We start from the raw sequence: 20,602 nt of genomic DNA, 5'->3' as shown, positions 1-20,602 counted from the left end.
CTTAACAAGCACCTCTGATGATAAATATGATCACTTTCACCTTGAAGGACAAAGAACGTATCTACAGCTTTGAGAATTAACCTCATATCTCAGAGCATGTCATGGGAGGAAAGGGGAATTTCCTTCATCGGGCACTGGGATCTCTATTTGGGAAAGACTGAGCTATTCCATTGAGATGGGTTCCCCTTAAATTGAATCAGAATCTTGACAACTTACAGAACTAAGAATGTTCTTAGGGTTCTGATATAAAAAGGGAAAGGTATCAAATGGGGCAGATTCTGAAATTAATAGAATGAATTATGCAGCAAAAGACTTACAGAAATGTTCAAGTGTTTTATTATAATTGATTGTTGTTGAAACTTTATTGCTGGAACAGCACAGCAGGTCAGGCAGCATCCAGGGAACAGGAGATTCGACGTTTCGGGCACAGGCCCTTCTTCAGGAATGAGCAGAGAGTGTTCAGCAGGAGAAGATAAAAGGTAGGGAGGAGGGACTTGGAGGAGGGGCGTTGGAAATGTGATAGGTGGAAAGAGGTCAAGGTGAGGGTGATAGGTCGGAGTAGGATGGAGGCGGAGAGGTCAAGAAGAAGACTGCAGGTCAGGAAGGCGGTGCCGGGCTGGAGGGATTCGGCTGAGACAAGGTGGGGGGAGGGGGGATGAAGAAACTGGTGAAGTCCAAGTTCATCCCCTGTGGTTGGAGGGTTCCCAGTCGGAAGATAAGACGCTCCTCCTCCGACCGTCGGGTTGTTGTGGTTTGGCGGTGGATGAGTCCAATGACCTGCATATCCTCGGTGGAGTGGGAGGGGGAGTTGAAATGCTGTGCTACAGGGTGGTTGGGTTGGTTCGTCCGGGTGGCCCAGAGGTGCTCTCTGAATCGCTCCGCAAGTAGGCGGCCTGTCTCCCCAATATAGAGGAGGCCACACCGGCTGCAGCGGATGCAGTAGATGATGTGGGTGGAGGTGCAGGTGAATCTGTGGCGGATATGGAAGTTTCCTTTGGGGCCTTGGAGAGAAGTGAGGGGGGAGGTGTGGGCGCAAGTGTTGCACCTCCTGCGGTTGCAAGGGAAGGTGCCGGGAGTGGAGGTTGGGTCGGTGGGGGGTGTGGATCTGACAAGGGAGTCGCGGAGGGAGTGGTCTCTACGGAAAGCTGATAGGGGAGGGGAGGGAAATATATCCTTGGTGCTGGGGTCTGTTTGGAGGTGGCGGAAGTGACGGCGGATGATGCGCTGTACATGGAGATTGGTGGGGTGGTAGGTGAGGACCAGTGGGGTTCTGTCCTGGTGGCGGTTGGAGGGGCGGGGCTCAAGGGCGGAGGAGCGGGAAGTGGAGGAGATGCGGTGGAGGGCACCGTCGACCACGTCGGGGGGGAAATTGCGGTCCTTGAAGAAGGAGGCCATCTGTGTTGTATGTATTTTGAACTGGTCCTCCTGGGAGCAGATGCGGCGGAGACAAAGGAATTGGGAGAATGGGATGGCGTTTTTACAGGGGGCAGGATGGGAGGAGGTGTAGTCCAGGTAGCTGTGGGAGTCGGTTGGTTTGTAGTAGATGTCCGTGTTGATTCGGTCGCGTGAGATAGACACAGAAAGGTCTAGGAAGGGGAGGGAGGAGTCCGAGACTGTCCAGGTGAATTTGAGGTCGGGGTGGAAGGTGTTAGTGTAGTGGATGAACTGTTCAACCTCCTCGTGGGAGCACGAGGTAGCGCCGATACAGTCATCAATGTAGAGAAGGAAAAGATGGGGGGTGGGGCCAGTGTAGTTGCGGAAGATGGATTGTTCCACATACCCTACGAAGAGGCAGGCATAGCTGGGGCCCATGCGGGTGCCCATGGCTACTCCTTTTGTTTGGAGAAAGTGGGAGGATTGGAAAGAAAAGTTGTTCAGGGTGAGGACCAGTTCGGTCAGTCGAAGGAGGGTGTCGGTGGAAGGGTACTGGGTGGTACGGCGGGAAAGGAAGAAGCGGAGTGCTTTGAGTCCTTCGTGATGGGGGATGGAGGTGTACAGGGACTGGATGTCCATGGTGAAGATGAGGCGTTGGGGACCGGGGAAGCGGAAATCCTGGAGGAGGAGGAGGGCGTGGGTGGTTTATTATAAACCAATAGTTTAACACAAGGACCCGTTTCCTCCTTTCCCTTCTGGACTCTTTCCCTGTCCAGAAGCAACCCACCAATCCTAGCCACTCCCTTCCCTCACCCCACCTACACCCCATCCAAACTGGGGCAGATCCCAGCATTTCCTGTTCAAGTAAAAGCAAAACATGACAAACCAGGAACTATGACATCACAAAGAGAAAACTCTGAGAAATATCAAAGTATCTTTGAGGGTGAAATAGTGTACCTTTGCCCCTGTGGAGCCCACCGATCCTGAAATGTTTTAAAGGTACCAGTCGGCACTGAATGTTTCCTCTCCAGGTAAACCCAGGCATGGATTTTAATTGTGAAAGAGATGCTGGCAGTCTACAATTACAATCACCTCCATGGTTATCAGCCTATTATTGGCTTGTGCCTATTAATGACTACCTTAACAATGTCCACAAGCAGGCACACATGGAGGTCCTTCAACTTGTCTGCCAGCCCACTTTGTACTTGTCCCCAAAGATCAGGAGTGTGGAGGTGAAATACAAACAGAAGAATTATACAATCTTCTCAAATAACTAAAAAGGGGATGCAGTCTACGACGGCCTCTGTGTGTATGATTCACAGACAGAACCCAACTCTTAAACATTTTAAATTAACCTGTTCTGACATGATATGGTAATTTTCCAGTGCAAGAGGGATTTGATCTGGGCTTTAAGATCCAAACATACGGACATGTGCCACAACAGACCCAGAAACCTTTATTTTTTTGAACCTTCACAAAGTTGAAATAACAAAGTTGAAATTACAAATCAAGTAACATGCAGAGCTCATCAAGGGCCAGAACTCAACTCTTTATAGTCAGCCAGTCCAACTACATTATTACACACATGTGGGGTAGTTGAGACTTGATCCCTACCGCTTTGGGTCAGAGTTAGTGACACTACCACTGCTCCAGATGTGTGCAGCTCTTGATGTTGTGAATCAACCTATTTATAAATGTTATGACACAACTCTAGAGCATGAGGAATTAAACCTAGGTCTCCTGGTTCAGAGATAGGGGCACTACCACTGCGCCACACCAACTCTTCTTTTTTTATAAACCTGCATCAAACCATCCTTATATTCTAGCTCATCTTTTCTTGACTAAAACAGCACCAGATCATCCATGCTATTAGTAAAAATAACAAATTACAAGTATTATTAATAATCTCATAGTTCAAAATCCATGGAACATTTGCTTTGTATTACAATTGAATCCCACTTTAAGTTATTTTCATTTTTATACTGCCAATGTTTAATTGAATAGTAGAGTAAGATTTGAAGGGTTGTGTAAACCAGTCATCCACTTAGATGTTATATTTTTGCGCTTATTAATTAACGCACACTTTGTGGATAAACAGTTACATTTCTGCTGATTTGCAATCAAATTTGACATTAGAAGCATCATATAATTATAATGATATCTTGAGTGTGATTCTAACCTTGGGTAACAATCTGTGTGCAGTTTGCACATTATCCCCCTGTCTGCAAGAGTTTCCTCTGGGTCCTCTGATTTCCACCCACAGTTCAAAGATGTGCAGATTACATGGATTAGCTATGGGAAATGCAGTATTATTGGGTAGGAGGTGGGACACACTTGGAATGGTCATTATGGACTTAATGGGCTGAATAGCCAGCTTCCATACTGTTGAGATTCTACAATTAAATTTAATTGCACAATAGTTCATTCATAACAGTCATTTGAATGAGCTTTCATCAAGAGCAGCTGTGGCTCAGTTTGAATACTCTTGCCTGTGAATGCAAAATTGTGTTTTCGGGACTGACATAAAAACCTGCTGACAAAAGGCCAGTGTAATACTGAGGGAATGTTGCACTCTCAGATACTTTGTCATTTGGATGACAGCCGCCATCTGTGTATCCTGGGACATTATTTAAAAGAAGATCAGGAGAGATCAATATATATTCCTCACAACATCACAAGAACAGATTATCTAGTTTTATGGAGTTTGCTGCGTGCAGGTTGGTGACTGTGTTTCCTTAATGAAGTGCTGATAACACTTTAAAAATACTTTACTAGTTATAACATCTGTTGAGATATCCTGTGGTCATGATAGGTGTGCCACATTGTTGTGATTCTGTTCACCGAGCTGGGAATTTGTGTTGCAAACATTTCGTCCCCTGTCTAGGTGACATCCTCAGTTCTTGGGAGCCTCCTGTGATGCGCTTCTGTGATGTTTCCTCCGGTATTTATAGTGGGTTGTCTCTGCCGCTTCCGGTTGTCAGTTCCAGCTGTCCGCTGCAGTGGCCGGTATATTGGTTCCAGATCGATGTGCTTATTGATTGAATCTGTGGATGAGTGCCATGCCTCTAGGAATTCCCTGGCTGTTCTCTGTTTGGCTTGTCCTATAATAGTAGTGTTGTACCACTACTATTGGGACAACACTACTATTATAGGACAAGCCAAACAGAGAACTGCCAGGGAATTCCTAGAGGCATGGCACTCATCCACAGATTCAATCAATAAGCACATCGACCTGGACCCAATATACCGGCCACTGCAGCGAACAGCTGGAACTGACAACCGGAAGCGGCAGATACAAATCGCTATAAATGCCAGAGGAAACATCACAGAAGCGCTAAACAGGAGGCTCCCAAGCACTGAGGATATCACCTAGACAGGGGACGAAACGTCTGCAACACAAATTCCCAGCTCGGTGAACAGAACCACAACAACGAGCACCCGAGCTACAAATCTTCTCCCAAACTTTGAAGGTGTGCCACATAAATGCGAATTGTTTTGTTTTCAAGATATAAATCTCTTTTGAACGATGTAATTGAACATTGTCACCTGCAGAAAATAGAGACTTAAAATCCAGAGAATCCATTAACATTCTCCAAATGAAATGCAACTGCAACTTGCTGAAAAAGATGACATTAACTTTATTAGGAAAGGGTGTTGAATAAATTGTGCAGTGTTCTATGCTGGTAGCAAAATCATTCAGAGTTTCATACAGAGAAGGTTGCTTCTTCCTCACTAAGAGTGAACTGTAGTAGCTATAATTCTATATGTTTCATGTGTAGCTCCAGTCATGGCTAACAGATTTGAGTTCTTTGCGACCATCTTGTATATATCAGATGTCTGATTAGTTGGCTACAGAAGGAAGGTAACAACACACGATTCACTAAATTGTTGAATTAATGCATCATTTATGCTTGATGATCTTGGATGCAGGGCCGAGCCTTAAGACAATAGGAGCAATTGATTTTGTGTTGGAGAGGTGCAAGATGCTTCTTTCAGAAAAGAAAGAGTGATGGGTTGCTGAGGAATGTTGGTCATTTATTGGACATTCTCCATCATCTTCACCCATTCTGCAAAGTGAAGAAGATATTGGATTGAAAACTTACATGTATATTCTAAATACTCAACAGTAAATGTATTATAACTTTTTTTGTACATACCATCAAAATCAAGTTTGCCATCGTTGTTTCTGTCCCCCTCCCTCATCAGTTCATCAACTTCCTCATCTGTAACACACTCATCACCACACTTGATGATTGCCAACAACTCGTCACGATCGATGAAACCATCAAAATTCCTAGAGTCAGCAAGAAAAGTATGAATGTATCCAAACCAAACCTAACTATCTCACCAAAATAGAGGTTGGTATATGAGAAAAGATCAGATTTATCTAATTTCATTTTATTCTATCCTGGTTACACTGTACAATTTAATCACATAATCCATTTTCATCACAGGGGTACAACAAATCTAAATTTAATGCATGAACATCTCAGGAAAGAGCTTCAGAAACTTTAAGTCCAAAGTCACCTTTTCTATCCAAGCATGCCACACTCACCCACAATAGAACATAATACAGAGCAGTACAGGCCCTTTGGCCCTTGATGTTGAAACCAACTGAAGCCCATCTAACCTACACTATTTCATTCTCATCCATATGCCAATCCAATGACCATTTAAATGCCCATAATTTTGGCAAGTCTACTATTATTGCAGGCAGTGCATTCCATGCCCCATACTACACTCTGAATAAAGAAACTACCTCTGACATCTGTCCTACATCTATCATCCCTCAATTTGAAGCTATGTCCCCTCGTGCTATCCATCACTGTCCTAGGAAAAAGGCTCTCATTGTCCACCTGATCTAACCCTCTGATTATCTTATATATTTCAATTAAGTCACCTCTCAACCTTCTTCTCTCTAACAAAAACAGCTTCAAGTCCTTCAACCTTTCCTCACGACCTTCCCTCTATACCACGCAAATCTCCTCAGAACCCTATCCAAAGCTTCCACATCCTTCCTATAGTGCGGTGACCAGAACTGCATGCAATACTCCAAGTACAACCGCACCAAAGTTTTGTACAGCTGCAGCATGACCTCATAGTACCGAAATGTGATCCCCAGACTAATAAAAGCTAATACGTTATATGCCTTCCTAACAGCCTTATCAAACTGTGTGGCAACTTTGAGGGATCTATGTACATGGACACCAAATCTCTCTGCTCATCTGCACTACCAAGAATCTTACCATTCACCCAGTACTCTGCATTCCTGTTACTCCTTCCAAAGCGAATCATCTCCTCACTTTTCGGCATTAAACTTCATTTGCCACCTCTCAGCCCAACTCTGCAGCTTATCTATGTCCCTCTGTAACCTACGAAATCTTTTGGCACTCTCCACAACTGTACCAACCTTAGTGTCATCCACAAATGTACTAACCCATCCTTCTATGCCCTCGTCCAGGTCAGTTATAAAAATGGCAAACAGCAGTGGAATCAAAACAGATCTTTGCAGTACACCACTAGTAAATGAACACCAGGATGAACATTTCCCATCAACCACCACTCACTGTGTTCTTATAGCTAGCCAATGTCTGATCCAAATCGCTAAATCACCCTCAAAATCACCCTCAATCCCATGCCTCTGTATTTGTGTGGTAGGCTACCATAAGGAATATTATCAAATGCCTTACTGAAATCCATATACACCACATCAGCCGTTTTACCCTCATCCACTTGTTTGGTCACCTCAAGAACTCAATAAGGTTTGACAGTTTCTGGTTCTGCTCAAAATGTTTCTAGCACCAAATATTTCAGTATATCTCCCTCACTTATGTTCTGGAGAAGTTACATTGGACTCGAAACACAAGCCTTTTTTTTCTGTCTCTATGGATGGTGCTAAACCTACTGCGATTTTCTATTATTATTTCAGATAAGTACCTTCTGCAGTATTTTGTTTGGGAGTGAGTTTAATCTGAGGGTTACCATGAGTCAGTTGAAAAGAAGAGTTCTTCATGGTAAGCTCAGCTGGTGTAGGAATCAAACCCACACTGTCTGTGTCACTCTGCATTGCAAAGCAGCTATCCAGGCAACTAAGCTAGCCAACTCTTTCTGCTACATTTCGTCTCAAGAGGGTGTGGTTTTCTGTTTGTTGTGCTGACATTTGACCAAGTTCTTTCATTTCACAATGCTTACACTGTTGAAACTACTGCCTCAAAATGGAATTGCTGTACGCCATATTTCTACCAGTGTAGCTAAATGTCAAACTCACGTATCAAATACACGAAAGAATTCTGCCAACTCTTCTTCAGACTTTCCTTTCGCCTCCTCTTTCATCTGTCTCACCATCATGACCAAGAACTCTTCAAAGTCAATGGTACCACTTCCTAAGTTAAGAGCGCATTGAAATATAAGATCAGTCTATCATTAGCCATGAACATTTGAGAATGAAATGATGTTTGAAAAAGTGAATTTGCTAAGTATTGTTGAGAACTGCTTTCTTACCATCTTCATCCACTTCCTCAATGATGGCATCCAACTCTTCTCTGGTGGGGTTCTGACCCAAGATTTTCATCACTTGACCCAACTCCCTGGTGCTGATGTCACCACCACCATCAGCATCAAACATGTCAAATGCGGCCTTAAACTCTATAATAAGAAACTTAAGTAATTACTGTCATATTATTATTTAGTTTGTTCTGTTTCAGAAAGTTGTCGGCATTCAGCCAGGCAATATATGGACATCTTCTGCATAAGCATTCACATGTAGATTAAGTAAGGACAGTGCTGATTTTGTGCTACTCAATTCATAGTACTTAAGCACAGATACGGCCATTCAATCCTACAGCTTAATCCCAATGTAGAAATGCCATCTGAGTGTTAATAAGAACTGTTGCAATCTGAGATTTGACTACTCATTGAGAAACCCAAGAGATCAACCATAAGTGAAGGAGGGCTCGCTACTGTGTATGAATCAGTAAAGATGTGAATTATCAGTGTAAGTACTTTTGACCTACTGCACTTTTCTTGGCTGCTCCAGAAGGGCTAGTTGAAGAAATAACATCACAAATTAAGATGTGGAGGAGCCAGTGTTGGACTGAGGTGGACTAAAGTCACGCAATCAGATTATAGTCCAACAGGTTTATTTGGAAGTACTACCTTTTGGAGCGCTGCTCCTTCATCAGGTAGCTGTGGAGCAGGATCATAAGACACAGAATCTATAGCAAAAGGTCATATTGTCATGCATGCAACTGATAAGGTATATTGAACAAACCTAGATTGCTGTTCAGTCTGCAATCTAGCAATCTAATATTAATCTAGCTTTGTTCAATATATTGTATTAGTTGCATGCATGACACTGTGATCTTTTGCCATAAATTCTGTCTTGTGATTCTGCCCCTTGAGCTACCTGATGAAGGAGCATTGCTCCAAAAGCTAGTACTCCCAAACAAACCTGTTGGACTATAACCTGGTGTTGCGTGATCACAAATTTAAACTACATACAAAACTCATACACAATATTCAGGATCCATTACCTTTAGGCAGACCCTGCCTCAAGTGTTCAAAGGTCTATTGGTTGAGAATGATGTGATTAGAATCATGAAGACTTAAGGCAGAAGCTTCCCATCTTGCGTAAATGTCATTCTCAAACTGAGGTAAAACAATGATGACGCATCAGCCCACATCTTCATTCTCTATTTGATATGAGATGAGTTGGCCTCTTGTCCTGTCTGGTTGGTGGGACTTTTAAGCAACCAGGGTCATTCTGTGTATGTCCTGTTGCTTGGCCATGTTATAAGGTGTACCACATTAAGTGGAATTGTGTGCCACTAATATGCGGGCTAATAGTTTTAGATCAAAAAATTGATTTTACAGGATACAATAAAGTGAATATTGTAATGTAGCAACCAATTGTGGCACAGCAAAAACCTACAGATAGCGATGAGATAATGGTCATATATCCCTATTTAGAGATATTGATAGAGGATAAATATTGATAAGGACATTGGAATGTATAACTTTACTCTTTAGTGAGTAGAGTCACTGTATATATTTGCCAATTTTTAATTGACAGACCAGCATTTTCTCTGTACTGACCTGAAATATTAACTTGGTTATGAGCTCAAAGTCCTAGAATAGAATTTAAAGCTATAACATTATGACTCGGAGGTGAAAGTCCAGTCCCTGATCCACTGCTCATGCCCAGAATCAATAAAGGTAACAAGTGTGTGCATTAATTTCAACAAGACTGATTCAAAAACAGAAAACCCTTATTCAAGAAAAAACCTCATCAGGATAGAATGTCTAGTAGAAACTGAGTCAATGTTTCAGGCCTGTGACATTTCTTCCCAACAGAGAGAGGTTAGAATTGTATTAGGTTTTGTGCAAGAAGGAATTGAACAAGGACATAAGAAAGATCTGTGATACAATGGAAGACAGGGGAAACTGATATCAGAAGTCTGGCAGCGTCTGTAAAAAGAAAACCATAGAGTTAACAGTGACTCTTTGGACTCTTGGACTGGACTCGAAATAACAAATCTATTTTTTTTTTCTCCCTCGAGATGCTGTTGAATTTCTCTCAACGTTTTCTACTTTTCAATTAATGAATCTTAGTTGATAACCTACACGGGAAATGAAATCGGGGTCTATGTGATAATCAGCTGCTTCCCTGAAAATGTGTAATATATATTTTGAGTCACCCCTGAGTGTTACACCACTCCATCGGTGGGATAACCTTCCTGCACTCACCAGCGATCATTTCCTCGCTGAGGTAAGACCTCGCGTCTGCTTGTTGTTCTGTCATTGGCTGCAAGAGAAAATATCTAGTTTAGTAAATTGCCTATAGAAGTGGCCACGCAAATACAATTCAGACTTTTCCCGCTGGGAAAACAAAAGACTGCCTATACAGGGAGCTTCCCAGCAAGATAGGAATCAAACCCGTGCTCGGCCTCTTCAACCTTTTAGCTGCTGTCTGAAACCACCCCGCTGCTTAGAGGGGCCAGTGCATCAGAGAAACAATCTCCAGCCTTTGTGGATATGCTCAAGTGACATCAATGTTGTCTTTTGAGGCCTCTTGTGGCAAAGTGGTAGTGTCTGAGCCAGGTGATCCGGCTTCAAGTCCCACCTATTTCAGAGGTGTGTCTTAACAGAGCTGAACAGATTGATTTGAAAATATCGATGCCTCTAAAAGGCACCTATAGCAGAGGCCGCGCTGATAATTCCTCTGCGTTGCCTTTGTGTAGTGGCCGGTAGAAAAGTTGCCAACGTTGACCAAGTCGGACCTCACCATTGTAGGTGAGGTGACATCCAGCATCCCCAGCCTATAACCGGCGCATTCTCCGTCCCCAATGTCTCACACACTGTGCTGCCTACAGCCTCAAAACAGCAATCCGATAACGTTCAAATTTTGACCCAACCCGAGACATGCAAGGGCGCCTTCAGTTTGGAAAGGTAGTGATGAGACCTGCTGAGGAGTCACGATTGTTATTTCTTTATCCTTTATATTTCAGAGGTCCAGCCGAACAAAATCAGAAAGAGACAGTTCAGCCCCTCGAGCAAGTTGCTGTGTTTGGCGTTCATCTTAACCCATAACTGATCCGTATCTTAATTCCATCCAGGTCCGTCGCGAGCCCTAGTCAGCAAGTGGACTCAATGTTGCATTCATCCGTTCCTACCGTTCTTTGAGGGGCAATTTCCCGACATAGTTCTGTTAACTGATGTTGGGGCAGCAATTAGATAAACGCGGGGTAATAGCCTCCTTATTGGAAGCATTGTTCTTCCTGGGGCGTTTAGTTAGACAATGCTAACCATTAAAGCATTCCAACTACCTTCTCCCAAACAGACAGTAATCTATAGTATCCAATCCATTGATGTGGGAGAAATAGCCATCACGTATCCTTTGTCAGAGTGCAATCCCCGGCGAAAATTTAGTCTGAATCAAACGCCCTCCTATTTTCGCCACCCAACTTGTGTTTTCTTAAATGCAGATCCTTCTTGGGATAAGAATATCCTTGATACTGGGCATGTCTCTTTTGCTCCCAAGAAGGTCTTAAGGCAATCCTTTCAACTGTATCCCCGACTTATGGTAGATTTTTTGTACTTTGGGGCGTTTTGGACCCTGGCAACTTTCTCACCCAAAACCAGAATGTCACTCATGCCAATGAGCAGCCAGGCTGGCTGAGATCATCTTGAGAGGTTTCCGTACCCTGCGGATGATGTTACTTTCATCTAAATACCATGTTACAGTGCTAGCCCATTCCCCCACTATGATGCAGTGTTAATTTGTAGCCTTTTCATTCGTTTTCCACTATACATAAACTTTTTTTTTCCTGCAGCGTTTTTATTTCTTTTCTAATTGATATTGGAATTATATTTGGCAAGTGGAGGGACGGTATGGACTCGATGGGTCGAATGATCTGCTTCCACACTGTACGGAATCTATGATTCTATGAAGTCTAACCAAGCAATGTTGTCGACACTCAAAGTAAACCAACAATTACCACTGTTGAGTCTTCAGACATTTGAAGTTACGTTCCTGTTTAGCCAGCGGTTATACCCAAAATCAGGACATTAACAGAGTCTTAGAGTCGTAGAGATGTACAGCATGGACACAGACCCTTCGGTCCAATCCGTCCATGCCGACCAGATACCTCAACCTAATCTAGTCCTACCTGCCAACACCCGGCCCATCCAAACCCCTCCTATTCAAATACCCATCCAAATGTCTTTTAAGTGTTGCAATTGTACCAGCCTCCACCACTTCCTCTCTCTGCGTGAAAAAGTTGCCCCTTAGGTCTCTTTCCCTTCTCACCCTAAACCTATGCCCTCTAGTTCTGGACTCTCCCACCCCAGGGAAAAGACTTTGTCTATTTATCCTGTCCATGCCCCTCATAATTTTGTAAACCTCTGTAAGGTCACCCCTCCGCCTCAGACGCTCCAGCGAAAACAGCCCCAGCCTATTCAGCCTCTCCCTATAGCTCAAATCCTCCAACCCTGGCAACAGCCCTATAAATCTTTTCCGAACCCTATTTAAAAATGGGAGAAGGAAATATTTTATTTCGGTAGCGGGAGATCTTTCCATGTGCTAATTACCTCGGTATTATACTGAGAAGTACTTCAAGCAACTAACAGGTTTAAAAATCAGGATCAAAAGATACCAATGCTCATTCTCCGTCACTAACTCTAAATAAAACCAGAAACTGACTGCTTCATCTTAATCTAATGTGAATATGCAGCTCATCACCAAAACGTGTCAGAGAAGGCATAGAGACATAAAGTCATACAGTCATACAGCATGGCAACAGATCCCTCGGTCCAACCAGTCCATGTTGAAGATAATCCCAAACTAAACTAGTCCCTGCTCCTTGCCCTTATCCCTCCAAACCTTTCCTGTTCATGCACTCATCCAAGTGTTTTTTTAAACGTTGTAATTGGACCCAAGTCCACCATTTCCTCGCGATGTTCATTTCAGCCGCGAACTACTGTGGATAAAGCATTTGCCCCTCATGTCATTTTAAAATCTTGAAAATGTGCTCCCTAATTTTGAAATACCCCATCTTAGGGAATAGACCCCTACCATTAACGCTATCCCCACATGATTTTATAAACTTCTATAAGGTCAACTATCAACCTCCTATCAAGTGAAAGAAGTCCCAGCCTATCCAGCCTTTCTAACTCGAGCCTTTCATACCGGGCAACACCCTGGTAAACCTCTTCTGAACCCTCTCCAACTTAATATTATCTGTCCCAACAGCCACAGAAGCCAAACGTTGACATTCTGTGTAAGGATGCAATTATACCAGCGAAGTTTCCATCAGGGTGACGTGCAGGTTTACAAAAGTCAAAATAAGTCTCGGGTCAGAGCAAGCTACAGTTATAGCTGTTGGGTACATTGCTGGGGACAAGGAAAAACCTTCCCGTCATCATATTTGGTCGGGTCTTAAGGTGTTCCTCAAATGCTTTATAATTCGCCGGGTATATTACTTACAAAAAGAATTCCGTCGACTCCTAAAATTTCTCACCTCACTCAGGGTTTATACAGATTGAGACGTTTATGATTGAACCGCGATGCTAATGATCACAACTTGCACAACATCTACCACCTAGAACCAGCTTTCCAATTGCTCAGGCAGTGCTATTAGAACTTAGTAGCAATAATAACCCTGATCCGTTCTAATCCACTTATGTAGTGTATAACTAGAGTCAAACAGACTATCTTCCTATAAATGGTTATTCCAACAGAGCAATCTCAAAAGGTTGCCACTAAATTTAGTACAGGTCATTAAGTTGCATCTTGTAACCTTTTAAAGGTCTCATCTTAAACTCTTCTCTCTCCTTTAGGCAATCTCAGGACACAGCCAGCTGTTATGTATTACATTATGCTGGCCTAATTCCAGCCAAAAGCAAAGTGTTTCCGTGCTTGCTGAACTTTAAGTCAAAAAGCCGACCGAAAAGATAATTAAAGATAGTACAGGAGTTTAACTGACAGCTTTACGTTACATTACCTTCAGTAATAAGATTTAAACAGTCATTTTAGGCAAGATGAGCATTTCCAGACACATCTTTTAAAGCCCAGCCGGAGTTGCATATGAGAAGATAATGTTTATTGGCTGAGTGCATGCCCACATTGTTGTTATGTAGGGGATTTCTGCTCATTTACCGACCAACCAGTGTTATACGTCCAAATTAGAATGCTATGATTTGGGGGTGATAGTGTGCCCATGTAATTGCTGTTCTTGTCTTTCGGGCTGGTAAAAATTGCAGGTTTGCGAGCCAATATGAGTGTCTACAATGTACCCAGTAGAGGGTGTTATAGGAACATTCATCCCAGCAAGTGGAAAATATACCATCACACTCTTCCTTTCTAAGTAAGGAAACAGCTTTGTGGAGTCAGGACTAGAATCACTTGCTCGAGCAGGAGTCATGACATCTATGAAACTGATCCAGTTGAGTTTGTACTCAACAGTAAACCTACTATTTTCAACCATGGAAAAAGAATGACCCCACTCATTCTTAAATCAGTTTAGTTAGTGGTAAGGATTTGATCCCTTACTACTTCCTTTTAACATTGCTGTTTATGGGCAATGAGTTATGGAAATACATCGCACTTCCCCAGTATTCTTCTTCCCTTCAAGACTGGGAATACCTTTTTGAAGTGCACTGGCCTGTGACAATTTTATCTAACTGCTAGGAAATGAATGGACCGAATCTCCAGTTTATGTACAATGTTCGCAAGAAAGGGAAATTACAATCAGGTTTAACATCACAAAATCGTCATTAAGGAAGCATGTAAAAGATAGTGATGTCTTGTACAATTGAATTATAGAAACAGCAGGACACCATAGAGTCCCTGGAGCCTGCTTCTTCATTCAGTTAGTTAATTGTTAATCTGCACTTCAACTTCTCAGATACTGTGTCAATATACATCAACACTTGGACAATATTCAGGCTTCAGCTGACAAGTGGCAAGTAACATTTACACCACACTCTACCAATAATTACCATTTTCAACAAGAGGGAATGTAACCATATCCTTTTGATATTCAGTGATATAGCCATCACTGAATTGACCGCTATCAACATCCAAAGGATTACCAGTGACCAGAAGCTGAACTGGATTAGCCATGTAAGCGCTGTGGCTATGAGGCCAAGTCAGAATCTGGGAATTCTGCAGTGAATAACTCAAGTCCTGTCTTCCCAAAAGTCCCTCCACCATTTCAAAGTCAAGAGTGTGACGGGATACTCTCCTCCTGCCTGGATGAGTGCAGCTCCAAAAGAAGCTTGACACTATCTCCGACAAAGCAGCAGGGATGGTTGTCACCACGTTTGCCACTGTCACCATCAGTGCACACTGGCAGCAGAGCGTAGCATTTCCAAAATGACCTTCAGGGTCTCACCAACAGCACTTCCAAAATTCACGACTTGTGCCACCCAGAAGAATAAGTACAGCAGATACATCGCAACACCATTTGCAAAGTCCCCTCCAAGGCAACACCATCCTGATTTGGAACAGCTCCATCAACGTGAATGGGTCAAAATCCACGATCTCTGTCCAAACAACACTTTGGGGATGCCTACAGTCTCATTCTTGCAACCTCACCTAAAGTGCGTAACAGGTTATTTGGGAAAACAACGAATTTGAACAAATTAATTACCGCTAGAAGAGAAATGATGTGAATAAATGATACCAGAACTTGTCAGAACATTTGAGTATTTTCATATGACCCTCTCATGTTTTCCTCATCTCAAGTCTCCGATTCTAAATAAACAAAACAAAATAATTCTATCACATTTCTGCTTCGTTGAGCATGGATTTCAAGATAGTAGCCGAATTGGAATAGATTGGAAATGTTCTGTCTAAAAGCAAAGGCACCATTGGAGTAATTGGCAGGCTGGTCAAGTGGGCACTGAAATCCAAAGCATCTCGTACTCCAGCTTAATCCTCGCTCAATTTACACCAGTCAGGATGCACAAAACAGCACGTTCATGAGACCTATCGATAATTCACGACTTTGCAAAGCTTGCCACTTCCCGCTACTGGTTTCAAATAGACAGAGCATGTTAGGGAGATGCAATGACTTAGCTAGCTACAGGAGAGTGATATTCTCTGCAGAGTGAAAAGCATTGCAAATAACCTCAAAGGCAGAAAGAAGGGTGCACATTTCATCAAAATGTTACAATAAAGACCACCCATGCACTTTATTCCCACCCTAGTTCAGCTGATTTTGATGTACGCTGGTTGAAACGAACGTTTCTTACCTCGGCTTTTTTTTTTGACAACCTCTACTCCTGACTTCAGCGGCGGCGAGAGTATGAATGTCACTTGGTCTGTAAATTTACCTCAGTAATCCAGCCGACGTCGGCTTTCTCCAGCAGCAAATCAGATCGCGGTAAGAAGAGTGGGGAGGGGGGTTGAGGGTGTATTTGCTGACCGGGCAAAAAATATGTTCAGGAAGCAAAAGGTGAAACGGAAAACATCCGGATCACCCACTGCTGATTTGAGGGGCGGCGAGAGAGTCAGGGTGATTTTAACCTATTCTTTAGAAACGGGCATAATCAGTTGCAACGCCGATTTTACACAGCGCCCGGTTCTGTACTATTGGTATTAATGGAGAATATTGGGCAAAAGTCACAAGTCGCGTCTCGTCTGGTTGTGCGGGTTTCGAGCCCATCAGCGAGTTGGGTTAAAACCGCTTTTGAGCATCGTGTTGAATAAAACAATAAGGTTTCGTTAGTTTGCAGGCCTATAACGGTGACGTTTTGTGACAGATGCAGAATATTTGAAATTGGTTAGCTGACGTGTAATATTTTAAAGCCAGAGTATTGGGTAAGAGAAGGTTTATTTATAAAAACACAAAAAGTCTATTGCACGTCTATGTTTGAATGTTTAAAGTGCCCCCGTTTTTATTATTGAGGTGAATGGGTCAAAATCTGAATCGTTCCAGTTAGACTCCAGGCCGAATCTGAGACATCACTGGGTGGCAGTAGTTATCACTGAGGGGAGATACGTGATTGGCATGGTCGAGAGATCTTTGATGGAAGAGAAGGTGAGATATTTTTAACTGCTTGAAGGAGTTCTTTCCAAAATAGGGAAATCAGTCTTATTTGGAGACTCCTCCTATCAGAGGTTTAATTTAGTCGGGAGAGAGCGTGGAGTTTGAAGTCATCAGCAAATTGAGAACGCTTGGCTGTACTCGCAGTTTCACTCGATACCCCATCACCGTGAGTGGTTTAAATACCTGACTGCATTCATTCAACAGAAGCAGCCAAAGCCCACGATGCAAATAATCATTTCAATGCGTGTCCTACAAATAAACGCGATTGTCAATAGGTTTTATTTTGAGTTGGAAGTTTTGCACGCACACGGTCATCTAAACTTGGCGGCAGTTTGCATGGAATTGTTCACTTTGAGAGCGTCGGGTGACTCTGCAACACGCCCCATATGTTACACATACACATGAGCGGCGTTTCTCCTCGTGCTTTTCTGCAAACATTTCCAAATCTGCAAGCCCACTAAAGGTCGAGAAGGCGGAAAACTCGAACCTCCCTGATGAGCAAGGGCTTTCATCCAGAAACTTTAGCCAGAGGAATGTGCCTCGTAAGTGAAGGAGCCCACATTTCACTCTATTTATAACGCGAATCTTCCACTTTTTATCTGTTTCCTTCCCTCTTGCATGTACTAGAGGCTGGCGAGAGCTCTTGAAGAACCATGCTCACAATTCACAGGGAAATTCAGAGAGAAACACAAAAACGGGAAGCAATCTCTTACTCTTTACCATCTTTTTGCTTGGTTATTTGTGTGTGTTTTAGTTAAGGCGGCGAAAGTAGCAACGTTGATTCTCGAGCTGTAGTAATCTGGAGATTTATTTTGTTTTCTCTGGTAGCACCTGGCGTTTTCACTGGCAAATGATGTTAGCAAAAGCATATCCTTAAATAAATTTCCCTTTTAATACCAGATAGTTATATCTCTGATCTTTTAAAATGTATTTTGCTTTTTTAAAAGTTCGAAATGCACATTGTGCATTTTCTTCATTTTGCAAGCATCCTGTACCATGACTATGTGCATGACTATCGTTTTCCACTCCAAAACCAAAACCCCATAGCAATATACAGGCTACTTCGTTGAATTGTCGCCGTGAGTTCCTCTTGCTGTCGCATTTGCTCGTTCTCCGGAACCAGGCTGCAGGTAATATGGTTTTGTTGCTGAAGGCGCGCGACACCAAATACTGTCTACCGTTACTTTTTTTTTTGGCTTCGTTTGGTTACAATGTACTTTCCACTTTTATTTTAAAGTAGCTGTTGAACTTTAAAAAAAAGCAATTTGGACATCTCGAATTGTGCACGGAGACATTGTTCACCGATTTAAATCTCTACATATATCTTACTCTATCTTATTATATGCGCTACAGGAGCGAAGCGGGATGATATCGGCATGACGCTGGAATTAATGAAACAACACATTGGAAACATGAATTTAATGTGCATGCTTACCATTGTCCTGGCTTATTAGGGCGCCACAGAAACTCAGATTTAATTGAAACGCCTCTCTTCCACAACTCCTACTAGAAAGCGAATCTTTTTCCCCCTCAGCTTTTAACTTGTCCTCTTTCTTTAATTGGCCGAATATCCAGTGAGATTTCAGCATCTCTGACCTTGCTTGCAGAAAAGCCAATAGTGAGATTGCGAGCTGGGCACGTGTCCTCTTTTTACAACCGAACGAGGGAGGTCTCTGTCCAAAACAAGCTATATAAAGGGTCTGATTCAAGTCAAATTCCAAGGCAGCTCAGGTATGCGATAAATCCAGATTGTTAATTAAATGTCCGTGGTCATTTAACTGCAAGCGTTTAATGGTAATAGCTCTTCCTGGGTCCGCGTGGAGCCCTGTACCCATTTTAAAATGTCTCAGCATCGTCTTGGTCATGGTACCAAGATACTATCGGCACAACTTCGGGTCCCTTTTCAATCGCTGGTGTTTCAGCCACATACCTCAATGACACGCTATTCACTGAAACTAAATCCTGGAAATAGCAGCATTTGAAAAGGCAAATCAACACTTCCGATCTTTTATTCCATTAACAATTTTCAAAGCTGGAGAGAGTCCTTTTCAAGAGACCATTCCGGGTTTAACCTTTAAATTTCCTCCGGGTGGTTCATACCCACTCAGCTCGCGGTCGCCTATGATTGCCTGTGTTAATTGAAGGAATTTTAATTGCCTTCCTGCAAATACGTCAAGATAAAATGCTCCGGCCACGGGAAGCCAGGAACTGCTCGGAACTCTGAGTGGCTCTGGCAGAACGTGCGAAGAATGAGACTGAGTTTCAGGTCCCGCTGTCACGAAATCGGCATGTTTAATGAAGCAGGTACACCGTCAGATTCAGGACAGGTCAAACAGTATCCAAATACACGCGAAACCCGATTCTTACTCAGCATGAAGTGAAGCAAGAATTCAGGGTGAGTAGGTGCGAATAGAACAGCCCAATCCTAGGAAAATGCCACGTAAGTGCTGGAAAGATACCTTAATGGCGAAGGTTAAATAATCATTTGCAGCATTGCTCTAATTGCCTTCAACAAATAAAAATAAAACGTGCATTGATATCGCACATTACTTCCCAAAATACCTTACAGTCAATTGGTGTACAGTACTTTGGAAGCACATTCACTGTTGTGATGTGGGAAACCTGGATTCCAGCTTGTAGAAATTCCACTAGCAAGAAGATAGTGAGAAGATAATGTTTTCTCTTTGTGATTTTGATGGTGGTATAAATACTGGAGCTATTTCCCCTGCTCTTCACAACAAAGCAATAGGGCTCATACATTCACTGGAGGTGGCAGTCAGTGTCTTAGTGTAGTATTTCATCTGAAAGAGAACAACCTCCTCTCAAACATTGCACTGGGGTACAAATTTGATTTTCTTTTAATGATAAGAATCTGAAATGAGATTTGAACCCCGAACCTTTTGTTAAAAAGATGAATGTACTACTAACTGAACCTTAGCTAACACCAAAGTAAGGAATTTTTTTTTACAATATAGAAATAAGATTTTGCAGAGAATAGTACTGAAACTTGAAACTGTCGGAGGTATGGGATGGAATGTACTTTTGTGTTTGTGTGTCTGTGGGGGCGGGGGTGATTGGAAATGGTAGTGGTTAAGGATAACATGCCCATTATATAATTGGTAAAATATGTTGCTTGGATTTATGTTTTACAAATTATCATTTTATTTTTCAGAATTAGCTGAAGTCTTTCTTTGTATTGATTTTTTTCTTACAAGATATCAACTGAATTCTCTGAATTTAATACAGTATTGAAATTGTGGATGATTGCATAAAATATCAAGTCTTGGATGGTCTGAATGGAATTGTCCATCATTCAAAAATTCGTTTAAAATATAGTTTTAGATACAGATTTAATACTGCAGTCTGCAGAAAGTGTTTTTTTGGTCCTTCTGGGATTCCCAAGACAGAACATAACACCAAGGTGTTCAGTAGTTATGTACATAAAACATCCAAGTACAATGGACATAACAAATTAGGGATGGGGAGTTAACACTTTATTGGTTTACTTCATATCAATCAGCAGTTCAAGTCACTTTGCATACATATACATGGATTGTCTGTGCTTTTATTACTTGTTTAAAAGATCAGAAGAAATTTTAGTTATGTAATTGTTGCATTTTGTACATTGACATTTACAAATCTAAATGAAAAAAAAATTACCAATAGCCTCTCAGATA

The 20,602-nt window shown here is 42.3% G+C and overlaps 1 protein-coding gene across 3 annotated transcripts; it reads right to left on the bottom strand.

Annotated features, from left to right (window-relative positions):
* Positions 1-4,992: 4,992 nt before the first annotated feature.
* On the bottom strand, positions 4,993-18,427 carry LOC122560009 (troponin C, skeletal muscle-like). Of its 3 annotated transcripts, none has more exons than XM_043710159.2 (6): positions 18,361-18,427; positions 10,120-10,177; positions 7,876-8,019; positions 7,643-7,757; positions 5,532-5,668; positions 4,993-5,441 (listed from the first exon to the last, which is right to left on the bottom strand). In XM_043710159.2, exons 1-6 carry the CDS (start codon positions 18,361-18,363, stop codon positions 5,410-5,412), a joined length of 489 nt encoding a protein of 162 aa, XP_043566094.1. In that variant the 5' UTR covers positions 18,364-18,427; the 3' UTR covers positions 4,993-5,409. The 3 variants fall into 3 exon arrangements, with proteins under 3 accessions (XP_043566094.1, XP_043566095.1, XP_087851103.1); XM_043710160.2 differs by lacking the exon at positions 18,361-18,427 and adding an exon at positions 16,129-16,207; XM_087994977.1 differs by lacking the exon at positions 18,361-18,427 and adding an exon at positions 13,392-13,455.
* Between the last annotated feature and the right edge of the window lie 2,175 nt (positions 18,428-20,602).

This window comes from Chiloscyllium plagiosum, unplaced genomic scaffold (genome assembly GCF_037043375.1).
Source record: "Chiloscyllium plagiosum isolate Xiang-an unplaced genomic scaffold, Cpla_swu_hap1 HiC_scaffold_15, whole genome shotgun sequence".
Taxonomy (NCBI): domain Eukaryota; kingdom Metazoa; phylum Chordata; class Chondrichthyes; order Orectolobiformes; family Hemiscylliidae; genus Chiloscyllium; species Chiloscyllium plagiosum.
This window is presented reverse-complemented; position numbering and strand designations above follow the sequence as displayed.

What these genes read in the sequence shown, in the direction of transcription:
- LOC122560009 (XM_043710159.2), bottom strand. An exon ending in CAGCGAGGAAATGATCGCTG is followed by an intron (nt 8,020 to 10,119) that starts GTGAGTGCAGGA and finishes TTCTTATTATAG; the next exon opens with AGTTTAAGGCCGCATTTGAC. An exon ending in TTCTTTCGTGTATTTGATAC is followed by an intron (nt 5,669 to 7,642) that starts GTGAGTTTGACA and finishes TGCTGACTCTAG; the next exon opens with GAATTTTGATGGTTTCATCG.